We start from the raw sequence: 24,987 nt of genomic DNA on the forward strand, positions 1-24,987 counted from the left end.
AATCCCTTTAATAGACTTCTAACATTATTTCCATGCACATCACAGCCTGCAACAGACATTTAAAGCATGGCTAACTTCTGAAGACATGAGACCACATGGGGAAAAATAAAAGCTGCTGAACAGGTTATGAAGGAAGCACAGAAAATATTAAAACACTTTCACTCCAATTTTGTCTGCTTTAACATTCTAGCTTTAAAGGGGTGTTTGAATATGATTTCACTTTTCTAGCTTTAGTTAGTGTGTAATGTTGCTGTTTGATCATAAACAACATCTAAAAAGTTACAAAGCTCAAAGTTCAAAGCAAAGGGAGATATTGGCTTTTAAAGAAATCGCTTTTTAAGGACTACAACAAAAGGTTAGTGACATCACCAACGCTAGAATTTACATAAACCCGCCCCTGGAACGCGATTTATAGATTAGCAAGACAGAATATGCTAATCAATGACTAGAAGATAACTACACAAACGACATAAATTCACCAACTAACCGTTCAGAAATGTCCTGTTGCTTATGCATGCGTCACTTCTTCTTGAGTCTCTCCATCTTTCTGACTTCGGTTTGAACATAAAAGGCTAAAAGGTTTTGAAACTTCCAGTGGATGTGTGTGTGAGGTAAAAGGACACGAGCTATTGTAGCTCCGCCCCCTGTGCCGGGAGCAGCAGCTCATTTACATTTAAAGGGACAGACACAAAAACGTGCGTTTTCGCTCACCCTCAAAAAGCGACAATTTTAACATGCTATATAAAAACATCTGTGGTGTATTTTGAGCTAAAACTTCACACACACACTCTGGGGACATCAGAGACTTATTTTACATCTTGTGAAAAGGGCATTATACCACCCCTTTAAATAATTTGCAGGTAAAACTTACCTGAAAAGACATTTGCACAAGCTAAAACAATATTATTTTGATTAATATATATTTTTTCTAATGTCTGCCAAATAACTTTAGTGATTTAAAAATAGAACAAAACAAAATGTCATATGCAATCAGCTGGCTGGCTAAACTCCAGAAATACCATATCAGGCTGTGGGTTTAAACAAACTATGTTCTAGTATTTTATGACCTTTAAATTCACTCAATCAATTATTTTTTTTTAATCACCTACTTGGAAACTGGCTTTTAATGTATTAGTCACATTTACTGTATAAGAGAATAAAAAAAAAACACCAAATACATGAAGGTTCTGTAAATAATAACATTTATTTGAGTGTACAATTTTTAATAATTCTTTTTCAACCTCATTTCAAAGGTTTCAAGTCTCGATGCAAAGCAACCCTGGTTGAACGAAGGATAAAAACCGGAAAAGATATTTTAATTGCTCTATAACACTGTTAAAAACAGTGTAACTATGTGATACGAGCCACTGCGAACCATCGAGCGAGCCGGAGCCTCTCTTTGAATTAGTACAGGATCACAGTGCGTTATTAATATAACATGGAGAACGTACAAACCGTACGATTCCGGGGTGTTCGTTTTTTTTTTTTTAAATGGCACACATGAACATTAAATTTCAACATGAACCGTATCTGACCAACAGGAGAAAAGAAAACACATGCCTGTGAGATTTGTTGTAATGCCAGTAAAATGCAAACAGGATATTTTATAATAACTGTAGTGTTTCTCACATCTAATGTTAAGGAGAGTCCTGACATAGTAGCTATAGCACACAATGTGTAAACATATCCGCCGTATTGCGCTGTATCCCCACAATTAATGTTTTTCACTTTTTTTTTCCGTTAATCGTGCAAAAATATAAACCGACTCAAACTCTGAGCAAATTTACAAATAAGCAACAGGGCTAAATATGCTTTTTTTTCTCGTTAAGAAAATAATAGTGCTAAACTACGTCCTGAATAAGAAAAGGTAAGTTACATAAGAGAGAAGTATGAAAATAGTGTTCTTGCTTCACAATATCAACATTAAAGTCTCGCTCATCTTGTTCCTTAGAGTCGACCTCCCTTTCAATGATTGAAAAAAAAAAAAAAAAATCAACTTTACAAATCAAGAAACTTGATGTAAAATTGCACGTTAATCCAGGAGGGGAAACCTTTACAAGAGATACATGACAAACCTTTACAGATTAAATGAGGTATTGCACAGATAAAAAAAAAAGAAAAGAAAAAAAAAGCATAAAGGCAACAAAAAAAAAAAAAAACATGTACAGCAAATTGGTCATCCATTTACATTACAATTTGATAAGATTTATAAAGACAAGAGCGATGTAGTGTCTTGATTGTTTTTGGGCAGCCCTGGTCATCAGTCATCCCACTCATCATCATCTTCAAAATCTTCTTCGTCATCATCATCCTCATCTTCATCTACAAAACCATGGATTCAATGTTAAGTTTTCTAGTGTAACACAGAGCTGAATGAGTCTGACTGTACTGGTCATAAAGCTCTCACACACACACACACACACACCTGAAGAGTGGATTGCTTTGCTCCTCTTCTGCATGACCTCCATCAGAGCGCCCACGATCCCAGCGGACGGGGCCGGAGAGGCCGGAGCCGAGTCGGGAGAGTCCGGTACCTGTAAGGGTCACATGATCACAATGTTATTGTTCACCGGCATGCCATGCAGTTGTGATAAATGACTGGTGCAAAAAAATAAATAAACTGATTTGAACAAGGACTCTGGTTCTATTTCATCAATTAATCAGCGATTTGTATTTCCACACCAGTTCATAAATCAATAAGACGACTAAGTCTTAATAGTGACTTAGCAGAAGCAGAATTGCTTAAATAATGTCCATTTAGAAATGTAAAGAATACCACAGAGAACATGAACTGGGAATTTTGATAAAATAAATTAAAATTTACTTTTTTATAATTTTGTGTTTTTCCACAACTAATTTATGGCCTGGAAAACTTCCTAATATTGTATAACTAGCATAATTATCTGCTTAATTTGCATTAGTCATTCAAAAGTATGTGTTTGGAAATATTTTTTTTAATGCTTTTGAAAAAAAAAAAAAAAAAATCTAATGCTCAAGGCTGCATTTATCTGATCAAAAAATACAGTAAAAACAGTAATAATGTGAAATATTACAATTTAGAGAAACTATGTAAATATATATTGTAAAGCTGAATTGTCAGCATCATTACTCCAGTCTTCAGTGTCACATGATCCTTCAGAAATCAGTATAATATGATGATTTGCTGCTCAAGAAACATGATTATTATCAATGTTGAAACTTGTACTTTTCATCAAAGAATCCTGAAAAAATTTATCAAAGAACAGCGTTTTTTTTTATTGAAATCTTTTGTGTAGCATTATTATTATTTTACGGTCACTTGATTAATTTAATGCATCCTTGCAGAATAGAAGTATAAAAAAAGAAATTAAAAAAAAATAGTTTTCGTCTTTTCTCATTGGTTCTTTGCCGCTCTACTCACATTTTTAAGCTGAATGCCGAGTCGTATTTGGTCTAAGAGAGCGCCACGGCCTCCAGTGGACACGGCCGGCTTGCTGTTGGGCTCCACCTTCTTCAGCGGCGCTCCTTCTCGAATCTGGTCCAGGAGTGCAAATTTCCCCCCCGGCAGATCCTCCGTTAGTGGAGGAGGCGCGGGAGGAGGCGGTCCCGGAGGAGGAGGTGGTGGAGGCGGAGCTCCACCCGCTGAAGATGACGGAGGAGGGGGTGGAGGGGCCGGTGGAGACAGGGAGGCGGGTTGGGGAGGTGGAGGTGGTGGAGGAGCTGACCCGTGACCTCTGCTGGGGGGGGGAGGTGGTGCAGCTATGCCTGGCCGGGAGGGTGGAGGAGGGGGTGGAGCTGAGGTGGGGGCTCTGGATGGTGGAGGAGGAGGAGGAGCTCCTCGACCTCTGGAGGGAGGAGGGGGTGGAGGAGGGCCAGAGTTATGGGGGGGTGGAGGAGGTGGATGTCCTCCTCTGGAGGGTGGAGGTGGAGGTGCTGGGAGAAAGAGAATACAACAATACGTTACGGTAAACGTTAATATAAAGTAGCGAACAAACATGGACTAATGTGAAAAAAACTTCCCGAAACATGTCAAGAGGACGATGCTATTAAGCATGCGCAGTTAACAGCTGTTGATCATGGTTGCCGAGCAACACAGCAACTTGCAATCACAGAATTTAGAATCTAGGATTAGAATTTTAGAAGGATTTTAAATTTAAACATCAAATAATGTGCGGATAATTTATGTGTAATGAATGATGTCAAAAACATGATTATAAAGTTGATATTAAGGTGGTGTAGCATGCTGCTATTCACGTTTCGCAGGGAGTTTGATTGACAGGCGACCTGACCAATCATAATCGCCGAATCCACCATTTTTGTCCGATAAAGCAGTCAGGAGTTCGTAGAATAACATTAGAGGATTTGAACTTGAAAAAACGGTTTACACCGACAACATTATGCCTTCTGATGTTCATTCATGTTTATTTGATGCTATAAATGAACTAGGAGGAAGAGATGATCGGTTAACTGATGCTCTACAGCGATCTGTCACACACATTAAAGAGCCACAAAACGGTATTTATTGTTTACATTTTTATTTATTACCAAATTTGAGACAGTTTCATGTCTAAAGTAACCTGGTCTGTCCTGTCTCAGTGTGTTGTCAGTTAGGGCTGCATATCGATTAATCACAACTAATCGTTTGCAGAATAAAAGTTTGTTTACATCATATGTGTGTGTACTGTGTATAATAATTATGTATTTATAAATACATACACACATGCATGTATATATTTAAAAATATTTACATGTTTATATACATTTTTATATTTAAATATAATTTATTTTATATATAATTATAAATACTTCATATATAAATCGATTTTTTCTTAAAATTATACATGCATGCGTGTGTATTAATATATACATAATTATTATACACAGTACACACACACACATATGATGTAAACAAAAACTTTTATTCTGCAAACGATTAGTTGTGATTAATCGTTATGCAGCCCTATTGTCAGTGTCCTCTCTGCTCCGCGATGTGTTTTTCACTGCGTGCATGAAACATGAAAATGGTGTGTGAGAGAGAAGTGGCTTGTCGGACATAGCGACAGTAACTAAAGGGGGCGTGTCTTTGCGAACAGTCAATTAAGAACTGTTGTTTACAGTTGCCAAGCAACACAGCAACTTACAATCACAGAATCTAGAAGGTTTTTAAATTTAAACATCAAATAATGTGAGAATAATTTATATGTAATGAATGATTTTATCTTCTGGTTTCCTTCCAAAATTAGGCGGTCATGCATCGCTATTAAACTGATAAACCGTTCTTGTGTTACATGATTAAAAAATTTTTTTTGAGTCTCATGATCACCAGGGCTGCATTTATTGGTTTGAAAATACGGTATAAGAGTAAAAATGTGAAATATTACTACAATTAGAATAGCCGTTTTCTATGTGAATATCTAGTAAAGTGTAATTTATTCCTGTGATCAAAGCTGAATTTTCAGCATCATTACTCCAGTCTTCAGTGTCACATGATCCAATAATCAGCACACAAGAAACATTTATGATTATGATTAAGTGTTGAAAACAGCTTAATATTATTGGATTAATCATGATAGATTTTTCAGGATTCTTTGATGAACAAAGTTTAAAAAATACATTTATCTGCAACCGAAATCAATCCATTATAAATGTCTTTACTGTCAATCAATTTAATGTATCCTTACTGAATTTAATTATTAACTTGTATAAAAAAAAAGAGATTTAAAACAGTAGTGTACATGCATAAAAAAAAAAAAAAAAAAAAGTGTTAACAGTGGTGTATTCCATTGCAGTGATTTTGTGCGGGTTTGTGCATAAAACAAAATATTATGTGTTAAACAAATAAAATCAGATATCCTTGTCCAGCGACTCGCTGACGCAGGCAACCACTTTAAAGTCAAACTCAGCGTAGAAATGGAGATTTGAAACGGGAAGTGTTCATCCTGGCTGCTGCTCACAGCTCAACTTATTCCCGCAACACGACGCTAATGTAAATGCTGACTCCGAAACATCAGTTGTACTGGAGAGCCTTCAGCGAGGAAGACAGAAGATGTTCTTCAAACACACAGAGCTGGAGTCTCGATCTCTCTACATCTTTGTCAGACGTTTCTTCAAACAACACAGCTTGGTTTGGATGTGGGCGTTTGGAGAAGGGGTGTGCGGGATCGGCCAAAAAATAGATCTCGTCGACATCGATAATGATAATTAGGCGATATTTTGCGGCGTGTGTTTATATATCGTGGCAGGTTTAGGCCATAAAGCCATATTTTCCCCTTATTTAAATGTGCGTATCATCTTGTGTGTTGTATTCTTCCATGTATTCAATTGGAATAATATGACACACTAGGGCTGTTACCAATCAAATGAAATCAGTATCAACAAAAGTCATCTTTGCAATGTAGAGGAAACAGACGCTGCATCTGAAGAGGCGTTATACGCACTACACAAGACTGTTGAACGCAGCTCAGAGGGACATGCACGCGTTTAACCTGCGGTTACACATGCAGATATAATGCTTCGATGTTTTAAACAAAACGTTTAATATGGATATTCGAAATTATATAAAAAAAGAAAAAAAGTTAGTCATTGAATCATTAATTCATTCAAACAAGCATTCATTACTTCAATGAGCTCATTGTTACTGCTACTTGATATACTACATTGTTAAATTATTTTTTTTGCTAACTGTGTATATATACATTTTTTAAATACATAACTTAGTTACCTGATAACAGATCACTCTAAATTGAAATGTGGACTCGATGTGGACTGCTTTGAAACGATGTGTATTGTTAAAAGCGCTAAACAAATAGACTACATTATGCAGTGTAATTTTTAGGGCTGTAATCTCCCAGGCTAAATCATGTTGCATATTCCTTAAAAGTTCTTGTGATGATATCACTAGTTGACAACATAGTACCATTTTCAGAAATGATAGGCTATGATCTCACGTGACGCAAAGCTGTCAGAGCCGACAGACTCGTGTGTCAGACTCATTTCTGTGGAAAATAATTAGGTCAAAAACGATTTAATATACTGCAAATAGCCTACTAGTTTTTTATGTTTACCGTATATAGCCGAATATAAGACGAGGTTTTTGTCCTAAAAATAGGCTGAAAAATGGGGGGTCGTCTTATATTCGCGATATAGACAAAATCACAGGGGGAAAGGGAGAAAGAACAACGGAATTAATATGAAATAGTGAATGAAACGCGAGCCATTAATACAAAACCAGCTTTCCCTTCCAAGATGTTAATCTGCACAAAAATCCTGATAATCGAGGCGTCGTCTGATGAAATCAAATACACATAAGATAGACAATATCTGTGCTGTGATTTCGGCTATACTTGCATGTAAAAGTAGAGAAGCAACATAATATCTGTGTTTAACTGAATTAAAACGCTGCTCCTCTCTGCCGCGCGAGACGCAAAGCGAGAGAGAGAAGTGCGCGCGAGAGACGCAGAGCGAGCGAGAGAAAGGCGCGAGTGCTGGAAGAGAGAATGAATTATCAGTGCAATTTTCAAATAAAATTATTTTCTGTTGAAAAATAGATTTTTTCCACAAAAATCTTTTTGTCCCAAAAATAAGTCTGGAAATGGGGGGGGGTCGTCTTATATTCAGGGTTGTCTTATACTTGGGTATATACGGTATTTATAATTCATTTAGGCGGACAACAAGGCTACCGAGTACTGTGCACAGTGCGCAGCTAATTAATTTAACTTTTTTCCTAACGTTAATTTTTGTCGAAAATTTCAGGGCTTCTGTCGACCAAGATTGTCTTTGGTTGATTACAGCCCTAGTGATTTTGTAAAGTGAGGGACATACTCAATGTCAGATCACACATCGTTAAAACAACAATCACGATATTATCATGGACGATATATATATTTGCACACCCCTAATGTGAAGGTCTAGTTTTGGTGCGTGTTAAGGTTTGCCTCCAACTCTGGTTCTGACTAGAGGCACTAAACGTATTTTCCACACACACACACAAACTGAATGCAAGCCTCTTTATTAGGCCACTGCAAAAAAAAAAAAAAAAAAAGGGGTTTCTTTTTATCACTGCAGACTCATGCAAAAGGGGAAGTAACCTACCACACCACCTCGGGGGTCCTGAAGGACAAATTATTTAAATATTACTCTATAATACCACAACATACGATCATTTTAGCTTGGATACGTGCTAATATCACAACCTGGCAGCTGCACATGAACTCTTAGCCTCACCTTGTCGTCGAAGTTCAATTTTCACGGCCTCTACTCCTCCTTTCTTCTCAATGAAGTCGTAGATGACCTTGGACGTCTCTTTGTCTTTGAGCTGGTCCTCAGAAATGCCACACATGTCAAACAGGTTCTTTAGGTCCGGGTCCAGGTTATTCAACTGAGAAAAGACAAGGAGTGAACCGTCAACAAACGACTGCAAAGAATCTAAATACACATCAAATTAATATCAACTTATTAGTCCACCTCATTCGTTAGGGTAGTTCATCACATTAACTTTGAACATACATTACCGCATTAATTAATACTTTTATTCAGCATTAAATTGATCGAAAGTTACATTAAATATGTATAATGTTACAACAGATTTCTATTTAATATCAATAATAGTAATCAGAAATTTTCTGAAGTATATTACAATGATTTCTGAAGGATCATGTGACACTGAAGACTGGAGTAATGATGCTGAAAATTCAGGTTTGATCGCAGGAAAAAATGACATTTAAGTATATATTCACATGTAATATTCATATTCACTAATTTACATTGTAATACTATTTCACAGTTTTTACTGTATTTTTTAATCAAATAAATGCAGCCTTGAAGAGCAGAAGAGACTCAAAAACATAAAAAAAAATTAAAAAAAAGTGTATTCCAGTAACCAGCCTTTATTTAGAAGATTATATCTATTTTTTAATCACTAAATATCCCTTTTTGTGAAATATTTTGCTCTAAACAGGTGCTTGTTCCATCTTCTTTTAAAATAAATGTTTTCTCATTTGTTATTTAGCTCAATGCGATTCAGAATAAGAGTACATGTACTTTCGGTGGCCACAATATTTCACCAAATTCTTCAATTTAATTCAACTTAAGTTGCTAATTCTTTCCTCTGATTATGAAAAACTTCCCTGCACTCCTGCAGATAGTCTACCGGCGCAATCACACTATAACCCTGAATAAATCCCCTTTATGTAATCTCTCATCCAGGGGAGTTAAAATTACAAACTAGCACACACACACACTGAAATATGATCCTCGATTTTTTGGGAGAATGATTGCTTTGGATTATGAAGATACACCCGCTGCAATCACATTGTGTAAGAGATGACTTGCATTTGTGAATCATATCCCGTCATGACCTCTGATCCATGACGAAATCATGTAAACAACAGCATCTTAAGACGACACAAGGCAACACTGAACATCACGGCTCCGCATTAAATACAAACATGTATACTCACGTCAAAGCCCGTGTTGGGATCCCATCCTACATGCCCAACATGCCTGGGAAAAGACACACAACCAGAAACATTCAGCAAACACAGCTCAGAAACTGAAGTGCATTAATCAGAGATTAAAGGACATAAACATGGTTACGGAGGACTCTTAAACATGATTCCTGCCAGATTATCACGTCTGGGATACATTACATGGGATTAAAAACAAGTGTGCGTCCGATTACACTTCCCATCACAACATAGGCCCTGTTTACAACTGGTATTAAGATGCGTTTTGGTTGATTGGATCACAAGTGGACGATGCTAAATACCGGTGTAAAAGTTGAGCTTGTCCACTTCCAGAGGTAGTCGAAAACGCATTTGATCGGATTGCTTTCGTTGTGTAAAGCTCATGTGCGAACGCTCAACACTTCCCTTTTGCTCAGACAGTCGAGCGCTGGCACTTGCAACGCCAAGGTCATGGGTTCGATTCCCAGGGAAAGCAAGACCTGATAAGATGTAAGTGTAGCTTGAAATGCAATGTAAGTCGCTTTGGATAAAAGTAAATGTTAATTGCCCAGCTGCAAAACACCACCTGTTCTCCACCTACTGACCTCATGCGGAAACATTATGGGAAGAGCGCTAGCCAGACGGGATTTAAACTTTCGACTGAAGAGAAGACCCAAGTTTGGTTTGAATATCTCACACACACGTTTTTATACTGTACAAACTGTATATTCTGTCCTCTTACACTGCCCCTAAACCTGCCCATCACACACACACACACACACACACTGCCCCTAAACCTGCCCATGACACACACACACACTGCCCCTAAACCTGCCCATCACACACACACACACTGCCCCTAAACCTGCCCATGACACACACACACACTGCCCCTAAACCTGCCCATCACACACACACACACACACACTGCCCCTAAACCTGCCCATGACACACACACACACTGCCCCTAAACCTGCCCATCACACACACACACACTGCCCCTAAACCTGCCCATGACACACACACACACTGCCCCTAAACCTGCCCATCACACACACACACACTGCCCCTAAACCTGCCCATCACACACACACTGCCCCTAAACCTGCCCATCACACACACACACTGCCCCTAAACCTGCCCATCACACACACACACACACTGCCCCTAAACCTGCCCATCACACACACACACAGCCCCTAAACCTGCCCATCACACACAGCCCCTAAACCTGCCCATCACACACACACACAGCCCCTAAACCTGCCCATCACACACACACACAGCCCCTAAACCTGCCCATCACACACACACACTGCCCCTAAACCTGCCCATCACACACACACACACACACACACACTGCCCCTAAACCTGCCCATCACACACACACACACTGGTGCAACTACATTATGAGGACTCTCCATATGCGTAATGGTTTTTATACTGTACAAACTGTATATTCTGTCCTCTTCCACTGCCCCAATACCTGCCCATCACACACACACACACACACACACACACTGCCCCTAAACCTGCCCATCACACACACACACACACACACACACTGCCCCTAAACCTGCCCATCACACACACACACACACACACACACACACTGCCCCTAAACCTGCCCATCACACACACACACTGCCCCTAAACCTGCCCATCACACACACACTGCCCCTAAACCTGCCCATCACACACACACACAGTCAGAAACGAAAAGCTGTTTTAAAGAAGTGTTTTTTTTATATGTCCTTTTACGTTCATGTGTAAATTGCGCAAGAATAATTAGACTATTAAATTGAAAGATCTAAAAAAAAAAAAAAGCCCTTAAAATGTACCCGCCCATAGACCCTCGCCTCAAGAAATCAGGACAGAAGTGGTTGAAAGTGGACAAGAGTCGGATTAAAAATCCAGGTGTAAACGGGAATGCGTCTCCCTCGTCTACTTGTGACCCGATCAACTAAAACACATCTTAACACCAATTCCAAGTTGATTTTGAACATAAAACTCACCGAAAATTGCTTGGTGTGCCAATTTCAGCTTTGGATATTTTCTTCTTCTTGTTGTTGTTGTTTTTGCCTTTGGCTTTGTCTTTCCTGTTGAAGTTGGTGTGGAGGTTGAGGTTGTTCATTTGAGTGTTATTTTGATAACGCTGGTTGTTGATCTCGGGGTTCTTTATGTCCACCGTTGCCATGGGAAGTGCAGGTCCTAAAAGTCCTGAAGGTCCTGAAACAATCAAAATCAAATTCATTTTTAAACTAAGCATTAACTTTGATCACATTAGTGAATGCTATTTAACTGTCAGTGTCCAGGAAGCACTTTTATATTGCCTTTTTTCTCCATTAGGCATCATTCAAAAGCTTTAACACTCAAAATTCATTAATTTGCTTGACAGTAAACTTAAACACTTTCACAATAATAGTTTTAACTGCTTGGTCTCTTTTTAAAGAAGAGAGCAAGCATTTAAAAAGAGACCAAGCATTTAAGACAAACTGGTTTAAATGCACTGATCATAAGACACTGCATTACGTCTAAACCGCCCAATAAAGCTTCTCTCCATCTTGTCCAATTATTCAAGTCCTCAGGTAAACTTCAGGTCGCGACCTACCTGTGTCCTCACGCTTGACACTGTACGCAGGCGAGAGTAAAAACGACGGGCTATAGCGCCCGCTAATGTCTCCACCCCCTAAACCCACGTTCAGGAGGATTTTACCCATCACCACACAGGTGCGCTCGCTGTGCCGCAGGTTAACCGCGGGGTCGGAGAACGGGCCGTACAGCTCGTCCTGTGGGAGAACGAGGCATTGCAGGGGAGCCAGACAACCTCTCAAATCCGAAGCCCCGTCTAGTTTCTCATCCGTCGGCGCTGACAAAAAAGTGGTGCAGAACATCATCTCTGAACGCACGCAGACATCCACGACGCAGGTGTGTGTGTGGTCAGGCTTCTCTGCCAGCATTTGAAGGCTGCTGTGCACTAAAGACACGCCCTCTTTTAATCCCAGGAAATTATACACGACCGCTGGATTTTACATAACCGTTAAAGCCAGCAATAAGCTGCGGAAAATCTCCTGGGTTCTTGAGGACACGCTACATTTGAGGAACAACAAAAAGCCCTCCACGCAGACAGAGGGTGCGAGTCAAAAAGGCGGTCAATACTAGAGGACTAAACAAAATATCAATGGGGAAAAACCCTGTTGCTCCTCAGTCAAAATATATAGGTCAGCAGGTGTAACCAGCATAAAACAGATTAACTGGTTGCACCAGAGCTCATGTTGCTCATCCATAGACATCAAACAGAGGTCAGAGGTCACAGTGCTGATATGCACACACACTACCAGTCAAAAGTTTGTAAAGACTGGAGTACATATGAATCACATACACAGACTCTCAATAACCCAGTTTGGGAACTGTGAGTGTCAACAGCATCTTCACACACACACACACAATAGTGTTACTTCAAAACTTCGGTAAGTATATAGGATGGTAGTGCAAATGTGGCAGATTTTCCAGTAGAGCTGGATTTCTGCCTCTCGGGAGGATGGTAAAGGCAAATGACGTGTTAACATACGTTAGTTGGGCAGGGTAGTTGACAGCCCCTGAGGGTCATATGTTGAAAGACCATCAACACTGTGAAGATCAAGTTTTGGTGGGGGGGGGGTCAATGTGGGCTTGTGAATTATATTTGCTAGTGTTTGCCTGTATGCATTTAAAGGGGCAGTACGCGATTTCTGGGAAACGCTACTGAAAGTGGTTCTGGGTAGAACCACTTGTAGCCAATTAGAAATAGGGGGCGTGTTTACTCATGATGGTGAGGAGAGAGTGAGCCAATCAGCAGTAGGGGGTGTGTCCACTCATGATGGGGGAGGAGAGAGAGAGCCAATCAGCAGTAGGGGGTGTGTCCACTCATGATGGGGGAGGAGAGAGAGCCAATCAGCAGTAGGGGGTGTGTCCACTCATGATGGGGAGGAGAGAGAGTGAGCCAATCAGCGGTAGGGGGTGTGTCCACTCATGATGGGGGAGGAGAGAGAGCAAATCAGCAGTAGGGGGTGTGTCCACTCATGATGGGGGAGGAGAGAGAGCAAATCAGCAGTAGGGGGTGTGTCCACTCATGATGGGGGAGGAGAGAGAGAGCCAATCAGCAGTAGGGGGTGTGTCCACTCATGATGGGGGAGGAGAGAGAGTGAGCCAATCAGCAGTAGGGGGTGTGTCCACTCATGATGGGGGAGGAGAGAGAGTGAGCCAATCAGCAGTAGGGGGTGTGTCCACTCATGATGGGGGAGGAGAGAGAGCAAATCAGCAGTAGGGGGTGTGTCCACTCATGATGGGGGAGGAGAGAGAGCCAATCAGCAGTAGGGGGTGTGTCCACTCATGATGGGGGAGGAGAGAGAGCAAATCAGCAGTAGGGGGTGTGTCCACTCATGATGGGGGAGGAGAGAGAGCAAATCAGCAGTAGGGGGTGTGTCCACTCATGATGGGGGAGGAGAGAGAGCAAATCAGCAGTAGGGGGTGTGTCCACTCATGATGGGGGAGGAGAGAGAGCAAATCAGCAGTAGGGGGTGTGTCCACTCATGATGGGGGAGGAGAGAGAGTGAGCCAATCAGCAGTAGGGGGTGTGTCCACTCATGATGGGGGAGGAGAGAGAGAGTGAACCAATCAGCAATAGGGGGGCATTGCAATCATTGTGGGTATGTGAATTTTGGGGGTGGAGCAATGAAAGGAGGGGTGTGTTTCTTTTTGCTTTTAAATAACAGGGTTTCCCAGAAATCGCTTACTGCACCTTTAAAGCTACGTGGTGAACTGGGCGAAAATATCAAGATATGGCCTGGTGATGTATATATAGATTTTTGTATTGTAACATTATTTTAATGACAAAAGAAACATTTAAAGTTCAATAAACAATTTTTTTTTATTATTAAATTAATAATATCTGATAAATTATATTTGTAAAATTAAAACGTGCCTATACAGCATGGCAGCATTTTATTTTTGTGACTAAGTCCCAAATTAAATGAATGGCACAATAAAAAAATTGTATGGTCCTAAAAACACTCGTTATTTTCTTTCAGTAAAATATATCATATCTGATTATGTTCATAACTAGCATTATCTTCAAAGAATCTGCAGACAGAAACATTTTAACTGGAAAACTTTGTCAGTCCTATGTAAAGTTTAGTCTAGACAGAATTAACGTTCATGTAATTCATTAGTAAACAACCTACCATTAGGTGGGTCACGTCTTTTTTCTGCAAGACAAAATTAAGATAACTGTCATTACTAAATTCACCACTGTATGACTTAAAAATGGAAGGTTTATTAGTGGAAGAATTAGATTTAGTGGCGTAGGAAAGATCGGAGAGATATTTAAATGCACAATCGTCTCCTTGTCCCGGCAGATGTTGCTGAGTCAGTCGACACACACACACACACACACACAGAGGGGAAGTGGTTAAAGAGAAGACTAATCAGAAGCAGACCGACACGAACAGACCCCTGTGGGTCCCACACACATCAAACAGCAGGACTCGGCAGAAACACACTAACTGCTTGAGTAGCCTTAGTTAGGACGGAAAAAAGAACTGGGAGCAACAAGGCATATAGTGTTACAGAAAGAGTGATAGAAGTAGACAAAGGGGGAATCATGTCAGAAGAAAACCGGATGATAATGGTTTTTCCAGCAGAGGGACACGAGTGAGGAGAAGGAGAGATACAGTTATGCTGTTGTTGTATTTACCGGTTTTCCTCCCTCTTCTAAACAGAAGATCGTCTGCTGCAGACCTAAAGCGCCTGGCTTCCTCCTCACTGGCGAAATTCAGACCGACCTGCGACGCCTGAGGACAAACACACATTAAAGATGCTTTATATACACAAAGAAACAAAAGACAGAAACAGAAAGAAAGAGCGAACAAAAATAATAATAAAAAAAAGAACAAAAAGAAAGAAACAGCAGACAGACAATAAGACATAAATCAAAACACAGATGATTCAGTTATTAAAACAGAAAAAAAAGACATTTGCAACATTTTACTTTTTTTAATAAGCAGCATTATAGAGTAACACAATATTAAACAAGATTTAAAAAAATGTCAAGACAAACTTTGATGACTTGAGAGAGCTTGACTAGAAAGTTTGAAAAAGTTTAAAAGCTTGAAGTTAAGGTTTTCAGTTTGAAGTTTAAAGTCTTGAAGGCAATACAGTCTATAAGATAGATAGATAGATAAGACAGACAGACTGATATGGTGTTTTTCTATGTTGCTAGCATGTTTCTAACATGATTTAAGTCATTGCTAGCATAATTAAGCATGATTTAACAAGTTGGGGAAAAGATTTAACACATTGCTAACATGTTGCTAGCATGATTTAACATGTTAACATGATTTAACATGTTGTTAGCCTGATTTAGCATGTTGCTAGCATGATTTAACATGATTTAACATGTTGTTAACCTGACTTAACATGTTGCTAGCATGATTTAACATGTTGCTAGCATGATTTAACATGTTAGCCTGATTTAGCATGTTGCTAGCATGATTTAGCATGTTGCTAGAATCTTAATTTTTAGGAAAAGCAAAAGTCGGATCAGTTTGAAAAGATATAGCAACTCAAGTGAGAACAGTCTGAAGGTCTGAGCCGAGTTTGGAGGTTCTAGCTTTAAAGCTCTAGGAGGAGTAGCAGTCAAAATAATTAGTCTCGGAAGAATAATAAAAAGTTTAAATAGCATTTCAGTAAGTTTGCTCTCTCAAGCCAACTTAATGAGGAAAAAAGTAATTACATTTTAATAAAGGTCTGACTTTTTTTGGAGGATGAAATCATGCACACTAATAAGACCAGAGATGTACATGAACAAAGCAAATAGAGCCAATTTCAGTTTCACATTGACTTTAACTCCAGCTTTATCAGTCTGTGGCCGTGACACATACCTTACATCTGCTGAGGTGAAGTACAAATGTACAAAACAGATACGAACACATGAACAGACACACGTAAAGGACAAGCATGTACAAGATCTGAACACTTACGTCTCCAGCAAACGAGAGAAAGTAAGGCCTGGAGCTGCTGATTGAAAAGGAGTTGTAGAGCTCTTGATCAAACAAGATTTTTCCCTCCTGGCGAAGCAGAATAAGAAACCATTTACTTGATACTAAGAGCAAAATAATATCACGAAAAACACATGGAGCATCTGCTGACTTACTTTCATATCAAACACCCTGATAAAGTAAGATCTCAGAGGACTGTCTTTCACCAGACATGCCACACCACAGCACTTCTTCACCCAGGACGCGTTTCTGTCGGCCCCATAGACCTGCACCACCGCTGAACTCAAACTCTGCGGACACAAGGAGGAAACGGAAGAATTAAACTCGATCAGCAATCGTGATTCACTTCAAATAAATCCTGCACCTGCTCATCTCATGGTGAAAACAGACGCCCAAGTTTCACTTTCAGAATGAATTTCAAAGGGAGCCAATCACGCCACTATGAATGTAAAAAAAACACCTAATTTTCCCCATTGTTGCGGTTCCTCTCTTCCCAGTCTGTCAGTAACGCTCTGTTTAGTTCCTGTCTCTATGAAGCCCCTCCTTCTGAAAAGCACACTGTGCTCTGATTGGTCGGCTGGATCAGTGTGTTGTGATTGGTCGAGCGCTTCGAGTGTGTTTGGGAAATGTCCCGCCCCTTAACATAACCGCCAGTTTAACACACTACTAACTAACTCAACCAGGCCCCGCCCCTTTATTCTGCATATTAAATATTTAAATGAGGAATATTGTGACGTGTTCGCTCCCGGAAGAAACTCAAGACTACAATGGAGGCGTTTCAGGAGTTTAGAAACACTGACACTGATAAAGAGAATAACTTTTTCATGCTCAAAACAGCAATACTAGTAACAAAACAAAAAAAGCAGCAGCATATTTGGAACCCATTAATAAAATATAATAATAAATAAAAAATCCAAAGAATGTAATTGTGCATACATGTCAAAAAAAAATAAAAAAAATAAGGCTTGTTAATAATAAATTGATGTGCCATGATAAAAGGTCACCACAATTGGTCAATAAAATAGAAACCTTTAATGCCATAAAACTACCAGAAATTGTGTAGGTCACCCGCCCTGGACATCCGGTGGTTATTCTGTAAAGGACATGATTATACCGCAGTGTCATTCAGCATGACGGTGTGAGTGAAACCGGTCCACGCCGAGACACTTTGACAGTCTCCTCACGAAGCTGCCGGTCACAGCGCCAGGGAATGAAGACTCTCAGACTAATCATGAGGAGAATGAGGAGCGCGGGTCATTATGCGCATTACCACTGCGGTCCAAGCTCTTGGCTGAGAGCACAGATCATTTTAGACTATAGTGTTATATCTTTTCCTCCCTTTTGTGCCGTATATCCGAGTGAAGCGCTTCTCAAACAAGAACAAATGTGGGCGGGGCTTGGGAATTGATTGGGTGTGGTTTGCTATTGGACGATCTCATGTGAGTGACAGGTTAAACCCCGCCCTCGTCATCAGAGAAGAGATGTCGTCACTGCAAGAGGGAGGGGAAGTTATTCGGATTTAAGATTATGAGGCACGTGAATTAAAAACAAATAATAACGTGTACAGATGAATCATTTAAAATAAATACGGCATAATCTATGAAAACAAGAATTGTCCAGTTTGATTTCATGGTGACTTTAAATCCAGCATGACTATATAATATATAAAAAGTAGGGGTGTAACGGTACACAAAAATCACGGTTCGGTACGTACCTCGGTTTTAAAGTCACGGTTCGGTTTATTTTCGGTACAGTAAGGGAAAGAAATGCAAACATTAAATTGCAGGTTGTTTATTACTATAAACTTTTTTTTAACAGTTTGTTTACACTTTTTTAAACACTTTTTAATAAAATATAATAACATATATATAAAATAAAAAAAGAATAAGAAATAAAATACTGCTGCAAAGTTCTCCACTAAATAAAATACTCTCAGTCTCAAACCAATATCACATAATAAAATATAATGAAAAATATAAATAAATAACTATGATTACAGTGCAGCATTACCAATCCCAGCTTGTAGGCCTGCTCATATTTAAAAATTAAGGCTGGGAATCGATAAAAAAATGAACTAATTAATTGCACAATTTGCTGTTATAAATTGCAATTCCTCAAATATATATAACTATACCAGCTCAGCAAATAGAAGTGTACCTACTGAGAAATTTCACCTTATTTGAGCGGACTTTGCTTTTCCAGTGCGTGATCGGTACATGATTATTGATTGGAGTGTTTGGGCCGTTAACGACAGAGCAGAACGCGCAGCGCAAACACGGACTCGAACATTGAGCAGAGAGCGCAGCGGGCCGGCCGACACACACACACACACACACACACACACACACGGAACGGAGAGTGCGGCGGCGCACGCAGAGCGGAAAAGCTTTTTTTCGCCCTGCAGTATATTTCATTGGTTTAGGTTACAGTGACGACGGGTAAAACCATGGGTAAAACACTGGTAAAACTTTAGAATCAGCTGCAGGGCGGGATTTGCGCTGAACGCGGAGACTTCCGCCACTTAATATGTTCGTGTGGAAACACGAAAATGTACCTATGTTCCGCACACAAAATATTGCATTCAGTCATTCGGTACACACGTGCACCGAACCGAAAGCCCTGTACCGAAACGGTCCGGTACGAATACACGTACCGTTACACCCCTAATAAAAAGGTACAAATTCTAAGACATTTTACCTTGTATATTATGTAAAAAAAATCGTATTATCAGGGAGAACCAAGTTTTTCGAAGTTGTAAATAAAATAAAACGCTGTTAACCATGTAGATGCTGAAATGTATATGTGGGCGGGCATATGTTAATGAGCTCATGGCTATTTCTATCCACACTATTCCTGCGCCCCATGACGCTTTGCGCGAATTATGTGTGTAACTTCCGTTAAGCTGTAAACAGTCGGTGTAAAGGCTCGCTCTGAACGCAATTTAAGAAAGTGTCACCATAAAACGACGTTAATCTACTCACCGTTCAACCATCGAACATTAAAAGGACATTTAAAAGTGTAAAAGCATCAACAAGGTACTTTCAACAGACCAAATAACCCCAAAAGCGGTTAAATATCACTGTAATATATCAGTAACTTATGTTGCCTAAATCAAAAATGTTCATTAACTTCAGCATTACGTGTTACTATTTCAAAATGATTTCCGTCATTTTGACAGATTATAAATTGCATTTTCCTGTGAACACAAAGCTGGAAAGAGACGTGAGGATTTGAGGAGAATAACGAGAGATTATTTGCGCATTCCAGTGAATTATTAATGGAATATATCGTAAATTAAATTCGGGAAACAGACCATAAATGTGCAGTATATGTTGTCCTTCTTCATACTTTACAGCGGATTGCAAAGTGAAAAAGAAAAGGATCACGAGGAAAAGAAAGCAGCGACTGAAAAGAGCTCGACATGTTATAACATGTCACATTAAAATACCAAGTGTGTGTTATTCTCAATCTCATGATGCCTGAAAATAAACCATGAAGGAGATTGACAGCTCATCCAGTCAAACTAACAGATAAGCTTTATTTGTTTGGCAAACTTATGATTTGAAATGATTAGTTTCAGCGTTTTTGAATGGAAGTTCCCCAAACTGGAAGTGCCACCCCATAACTCAAAACGCAGTGAGATCGTCAGGAATAATGTGAAAAGCATTACATTTTCTGAATGATTCGTTTCCGCAGTTTAGTTTTAACAGAAGGTCTGGACTCCGGATGGACATGGGAAGGAAACTCAGAAAAGTGAAAGTGGAAATCCTGCTTTGCAAGACATGACGCCTTTGAGGAAAAACAAGGATACACCCCGAGTTGAAACCCGAGTTCACAAATGACCCGAGATGAACCAGCTACGAGGAAGAACCAGTGAATATTTCTCCTAAAAACTGTGCGACGGTGACACTTCCGAGCACTTTTAAGTGAACAGCTGCGAAATGCACGGAGACGTTCTCGCCAAACAGCCACTTTAGGGAATTAATGACCGGCATCCATCCTCAGGACGGGCCAGATGATTTACATAAGCGCAGTGCGGACCAGCAAAAAGCAAAGCCAGACGGTCCTGCCAGGATCCGGGTCAGGAATGAAGCCGCCGAACTGCTACAGAGACACTCAAAGCTCCCATTAACCACACGATACAAGCCAGAGGAAGGTTCACAGAGACACAGAGGGTCTCTCATTGGCTGAATGAAGCTGCCGCCCATTATCGGTTCATTCGAGCCGTTACTCAAACTCAAAGGCATTCATCCGAACCAACAGCAGACAGTCATCGCTTCATATCTCGCGGTTTATGGCTCATCATCAGCTGGAAGAAATCTGGTGATGTAACGTACATGCACTGAATACAATTATTTATTTCATGCATAACAGGAGCCATTAAAGTGACTATGATGTCACCAAAGATTTCTATTTCAAATAAGTCCCGTTGTAATAATCATAAATGTCTCTTGAGCAGAAAATCATCATGTTAGAATGATTTCTGAAGGGTCATGTGACACTGAAGACTGGAGTCATGATGCTGGAAATTCAGATTTGATAAATTACATTTTACTATATATTCACACTGAAAACAGTTATTTTAAATTGTAATAATATTCCACAATATTACCGGTATTTTTGGTTAAATAAGTGCATCCTTGGTGAGCAGAAGAGACTTAAATATATATATATATATATATATTAGGGCTGCATAACAATTAATCGCAACTAATCGTTTGCAGAATAAAAGTTTTTGTTTACATCATATGTGTGTGTACTGTGTATAATAATTATGTATATATAAATACACAAACATGCATGTATAATTTAAAGAAAAAAATCTATGTATTAAGTATTTATAATTATATATAATATAAATCATATTTAAATATAAAAATGTAAATATTTTTTAAATATATACATGCATGTGTGTGTATTTATAAATACATAATTATTTTACACAGTAAACACATGTAAACAAAAACTTTAATTCTGCAAACGATTAGTTGCGATTAATCGTTATGCAGCCCTAATATATATATATAATATAAATATGATTTATATTATATATAATTATAAATACTTAATACATAAATAGATTTTTTTCTTAAAGTTATACATGCATGTTTGTGTATTTATACATACATCAGAGACTTATTTTACATCTTGTGAAAAGGGCATTTTACCACCTCTTTAAACTCTCATACAAAGGTTTACATAAACAGTCGGTTATGTCTTAAGTGAACAAATAGTTGGTGGTAAACCAGATGCGTGTCTGTATATTAGATCCGTGCATGAGGTCTTAAAGCCACTTATCATTAATGTTAAAAAAAAAAAAATTACAAAAAGAAAAAAAAACACTTTCTGCTCTTCACTGAATAACTTCAGTAGATGTAATAAGAATCAACATATAATTTATACAGTCTATGTAATGTTTTATTTTTACATTTGTTTATTCAATTTCTTACTTGTATACTCTCAAATACACCAATTTTATTTCATTTGTATGTGTATCTTTGTTCTTATTTTTAATAACAAAGCTAAAAATAAAGATTTTCATCTTCGCTTACCCCTTCTTCGGCCTAAACTGTCTGTCATTATTTTTTCTTGTATATTTTATTACCTTTTAAGGCCACATAAAAAAAAAAAAGGAATATAGTTTGAAGTACTTGCAAAATAGTAAAACCAACATGAAAAATCGTGATTAAAATGGTGATATGATATTTTTGCCATATGCCCCACCACCACTATACTGAAGACAAAGGTCAAAGTTGAAGAATCGGTCATTAAGAAATGTCTATGACCCTATTATTACCAAATTCTACGCATTACAGACTCAAACGAAGATAAGGCTGAAAATGTGCAATTTTAGCTGTCCTCACTTCACAGAAACTTGGCCAGCAGGAACTACCAGAGAGGACTGGTTCTCCCCCCCCCCCCCCACCCCACACACACACACACACACACACTCATTCCCATGCAGGAGAACCACATGTGCCCAGAAACCGAGCGGTCCTGCTCTAAAACTAATGCTAGCTGGCACAATGCTAACAAAAAAATGCATGAGATCTGTGATTCAGAGCATATTCAACTGATTCCTCAGAGGAGATGTGGACACACACACACACCTCAATCGTGCCACGACACGCCGCTTGAATATAAAAAGGCTTGCGACACAAATTCATGAATGCATGTCAAAAAGGTGACGAAGCCCCTGAGATGCACTGATATTGCAAGCGCATGATAAGCACAGCAATGTCACCGTCCAACGCCGCTAGGAATGTGAAGCATTCAAGGACCCGAGAAACCGGGAATCTTGGGCGGCAAGTCCCTTTGGAAACATGCATGTCCTCGTCTGACAAAGGAAGCTTCGGTTTCGTTATCCGAACAACGTGAGTTTCATCTTGTATAGGAACCGAACAGGTAACGCAGAGGAATGAGGAAACAGAAGTTTACACCTGCATTCAGACATGCAGTGATGATGAAACATAAACGCACAACATGTCAGTGCAAAACTGCAGATCAATGCATGCATAATAATGATATATGGTGCAACTTACACTTATAAAGAAGTATAAACTCATAAATCAGTATTGACTTTGAAATAGTTTTCCTAGCATTAGTTCCAACATGTAAAATTAGAGAAAAAACGTGCATGCATTAAATTAAGTTGTATTATTTATAGCAATCTGCTCTCTATAAATATATACCTATACCTAAGTATACCTAACCTATACTTTCCCTTTGCTCCTCCCAATCTTGAATACTTTAATATATTCTTAAGTTTAACCAGATACACCAATGACAGTTTCCTCTATAAAACAGTTATGAAAGCTGCGCGGATTATCATCGCACACATTACATGGCAATGCTGAGGTGAAAAGTCTCGTATTTGGAACCAGGACTGTGTGTTTTATTGTGAAATCTGAAGGAGGAAGAGTGTTATGAGCTGGGTTATATCAGCCTTAAAGATAAAAGGAAAGTACCAATATGACATGAACTATATCAAGTTTACCTGATTACATTTCATTAAACAAGACGAACTACTGATGCAAAATAAGGCACTTTATAAGAACCAGTTACAGGTGAAACTGGAAAAATTTTAATATGGTGCAAAAGTTCATTTATTTCAGTAATTCAACTTAAAAGGTGAAACTATATAGACTCATTACATGCAAAGTGAGATATTTCAAGCCTTTATTTGTTATAATTGTGATGATTATGGCTTACAGCTTATGAAAACCCCCAAATTCAAAATTTACTATATAATATAGAAACTATATAACTATCAACTATATAATATAGTTATATAATATAACTATATAATATAATAACTACATAATATAACTATATAATATAACTATATAATATAGTTTTTCATAAGCTGGAAGCGATAATCATCAAAATCCTAACAAATAAAGGCTTGAAATATCTCACTTTGCATGTAATGAGCCTATATAGTTTCACCTTTTAAGTTGAATTACTGAAATAAATGAACTTTTGCACCATATTCTAATAATTCGAGTTTCACCTGTATATTGACAGATAATATTTGGGTTTATACTTTAGGTGAAAACAGCTGTGGTCATATATTATGACGTGGGTCATCACTCATCATACAATATTTGCATTAAAAGTTTGAAAGCACATCATCTAAAGTACTCAGTGTCACCAGCACAAGGCCCATGAGCTCACCTGAAACTTTCACAGCATCGATAGAGAAGCAGTAATGAGCTCATGAACTCATGCATCATGATATTTGACAATGATACAATGATACATTGTTGATGGATCCGTTCCAATGGAATCATCATCAGTGATACATTCATATCAGTTCGAGTTTGGAACATGATGACTGAAAACTACCTGGCAAAAGAAACCAAGCAAATGCTCGAGAACTTACGGTGCATTTCCTGCCCAGATGGTTGAAGAGCACTTCGTTTTCTTGGTGTGTGAGAAGAATGGAGCCGATGTTACTCACAGGCCTCCTGGTTGAAGGCGGACCACTCATTTTTGACAATCCGATGGTGTGAACTTGTGATCAGGAAGTGTTAACCAGAAAATATGCGTTCATTGATCTTTGATCACCGCAGCTTGTATCCGGAGCCTTTCATATCCAGACCTGTGTGTGTTCCGGTCGGGAATGGGTTGAGAGAAGTCCTGCGTCTCACGAATAAAAAAGGATCCTCGTCTGGTTATCCAGTGTCGTCTCGAGCCTCTAAACTTTCATCTGAACTCCTGTGCACCGAGCTTTCAATCCAACATGGCAGTGCCACCGCTGCGCATGACAGTGAGACGCAGCGGATTACACATCCTACTATGGCGAAAGCTAGGCTTATGAATATTAATGACACGGCGTGGCGTTCAATAAGCAGAGCGAATTGATTGGCTGATGGACGCGGGCGCTAGTCGGTTAGCGAATCAGAGCGTTTATTGGGCGTGGCTTGGGAATATTGAATAAATAATGTGACTAGACGCTCCGGGCAGGTTACCAGGCAACGCCAGCACGAGCGATGAAATAACCATGAACTGAAGCCCTCGCTATA

At 39.1% G+C, this 24,987-nt stretch overlaps 1 protein-coding gene across 3 annotated transcripts; it reads right to left on the reverse strand.

Moving 5' to 3' along the window:
• Positions 1-1,185: 1,185 nt before the first annotated feature.
• On the reverse strand, positions 1,186-24,762 carry waslb (WASP like actin nucleation promoting factor b). Of its 3 annotated transcripts, XM_079623969.1 has the most exons (11): positions 24,345-24,752; positions 16,615-16,749; positions 16,442-16,528; positions 15,157-15,253; positions 14,645-14,668; positions 11,438-11,651; positions 9,438-9,480; positions 8,203-8,356; positions 3,401-3,912; positions 2,426-2,534; positions 1,186-2,322 (listed from the first exon to the last, which is right to left on the reverse strand). In XM_079623969.1, the coding sequence occupies exons 1-11, from the start codon at positions 24,450-24,452 to the stop codon at positions 2,261-2,263; spliced, it is 1,545 nt and encodes a 514-aa protein (XP_079480095.1). In that variant the 5' UTR covers positions 24,453-24,752; the 3' UTR covers positions 1,186-2,260. The 3 variants fall into 3 exon arrangements, with proteins under 3 accessions (XP_079480095.1, XP_079480096.1, XP_079480097.1); XM_079623970.1 differs by lacking the exon at positions 14,645-14,668 and having other exon boundaries at positions 24,345-24,762; XM_079623971.1 differs by lacking the exons at positions 14,645-14,668; positions 15,157-15,253; positions 16,442-16,528; positions 16,615-16,749; positions 24,345-24,752 and adding an exon at positions 12,034-12,490.
• Positions 24,763-24,987: the final 225 nt, after the last annotated feature.

The sequence above is a fragment of the Phoxinus phoxinus genome (assembly GCF_949152265.1).
Source record: "Phoxinus phoxinus genome assembly, chromosome: 9".
Taxonomy (NCBI): Eukaryota; Metazoa; Chordata; class Actinopteri; order Cypriniformes; family Leuciscidae; genus Phoxinus; species Phoxinus phoxinus.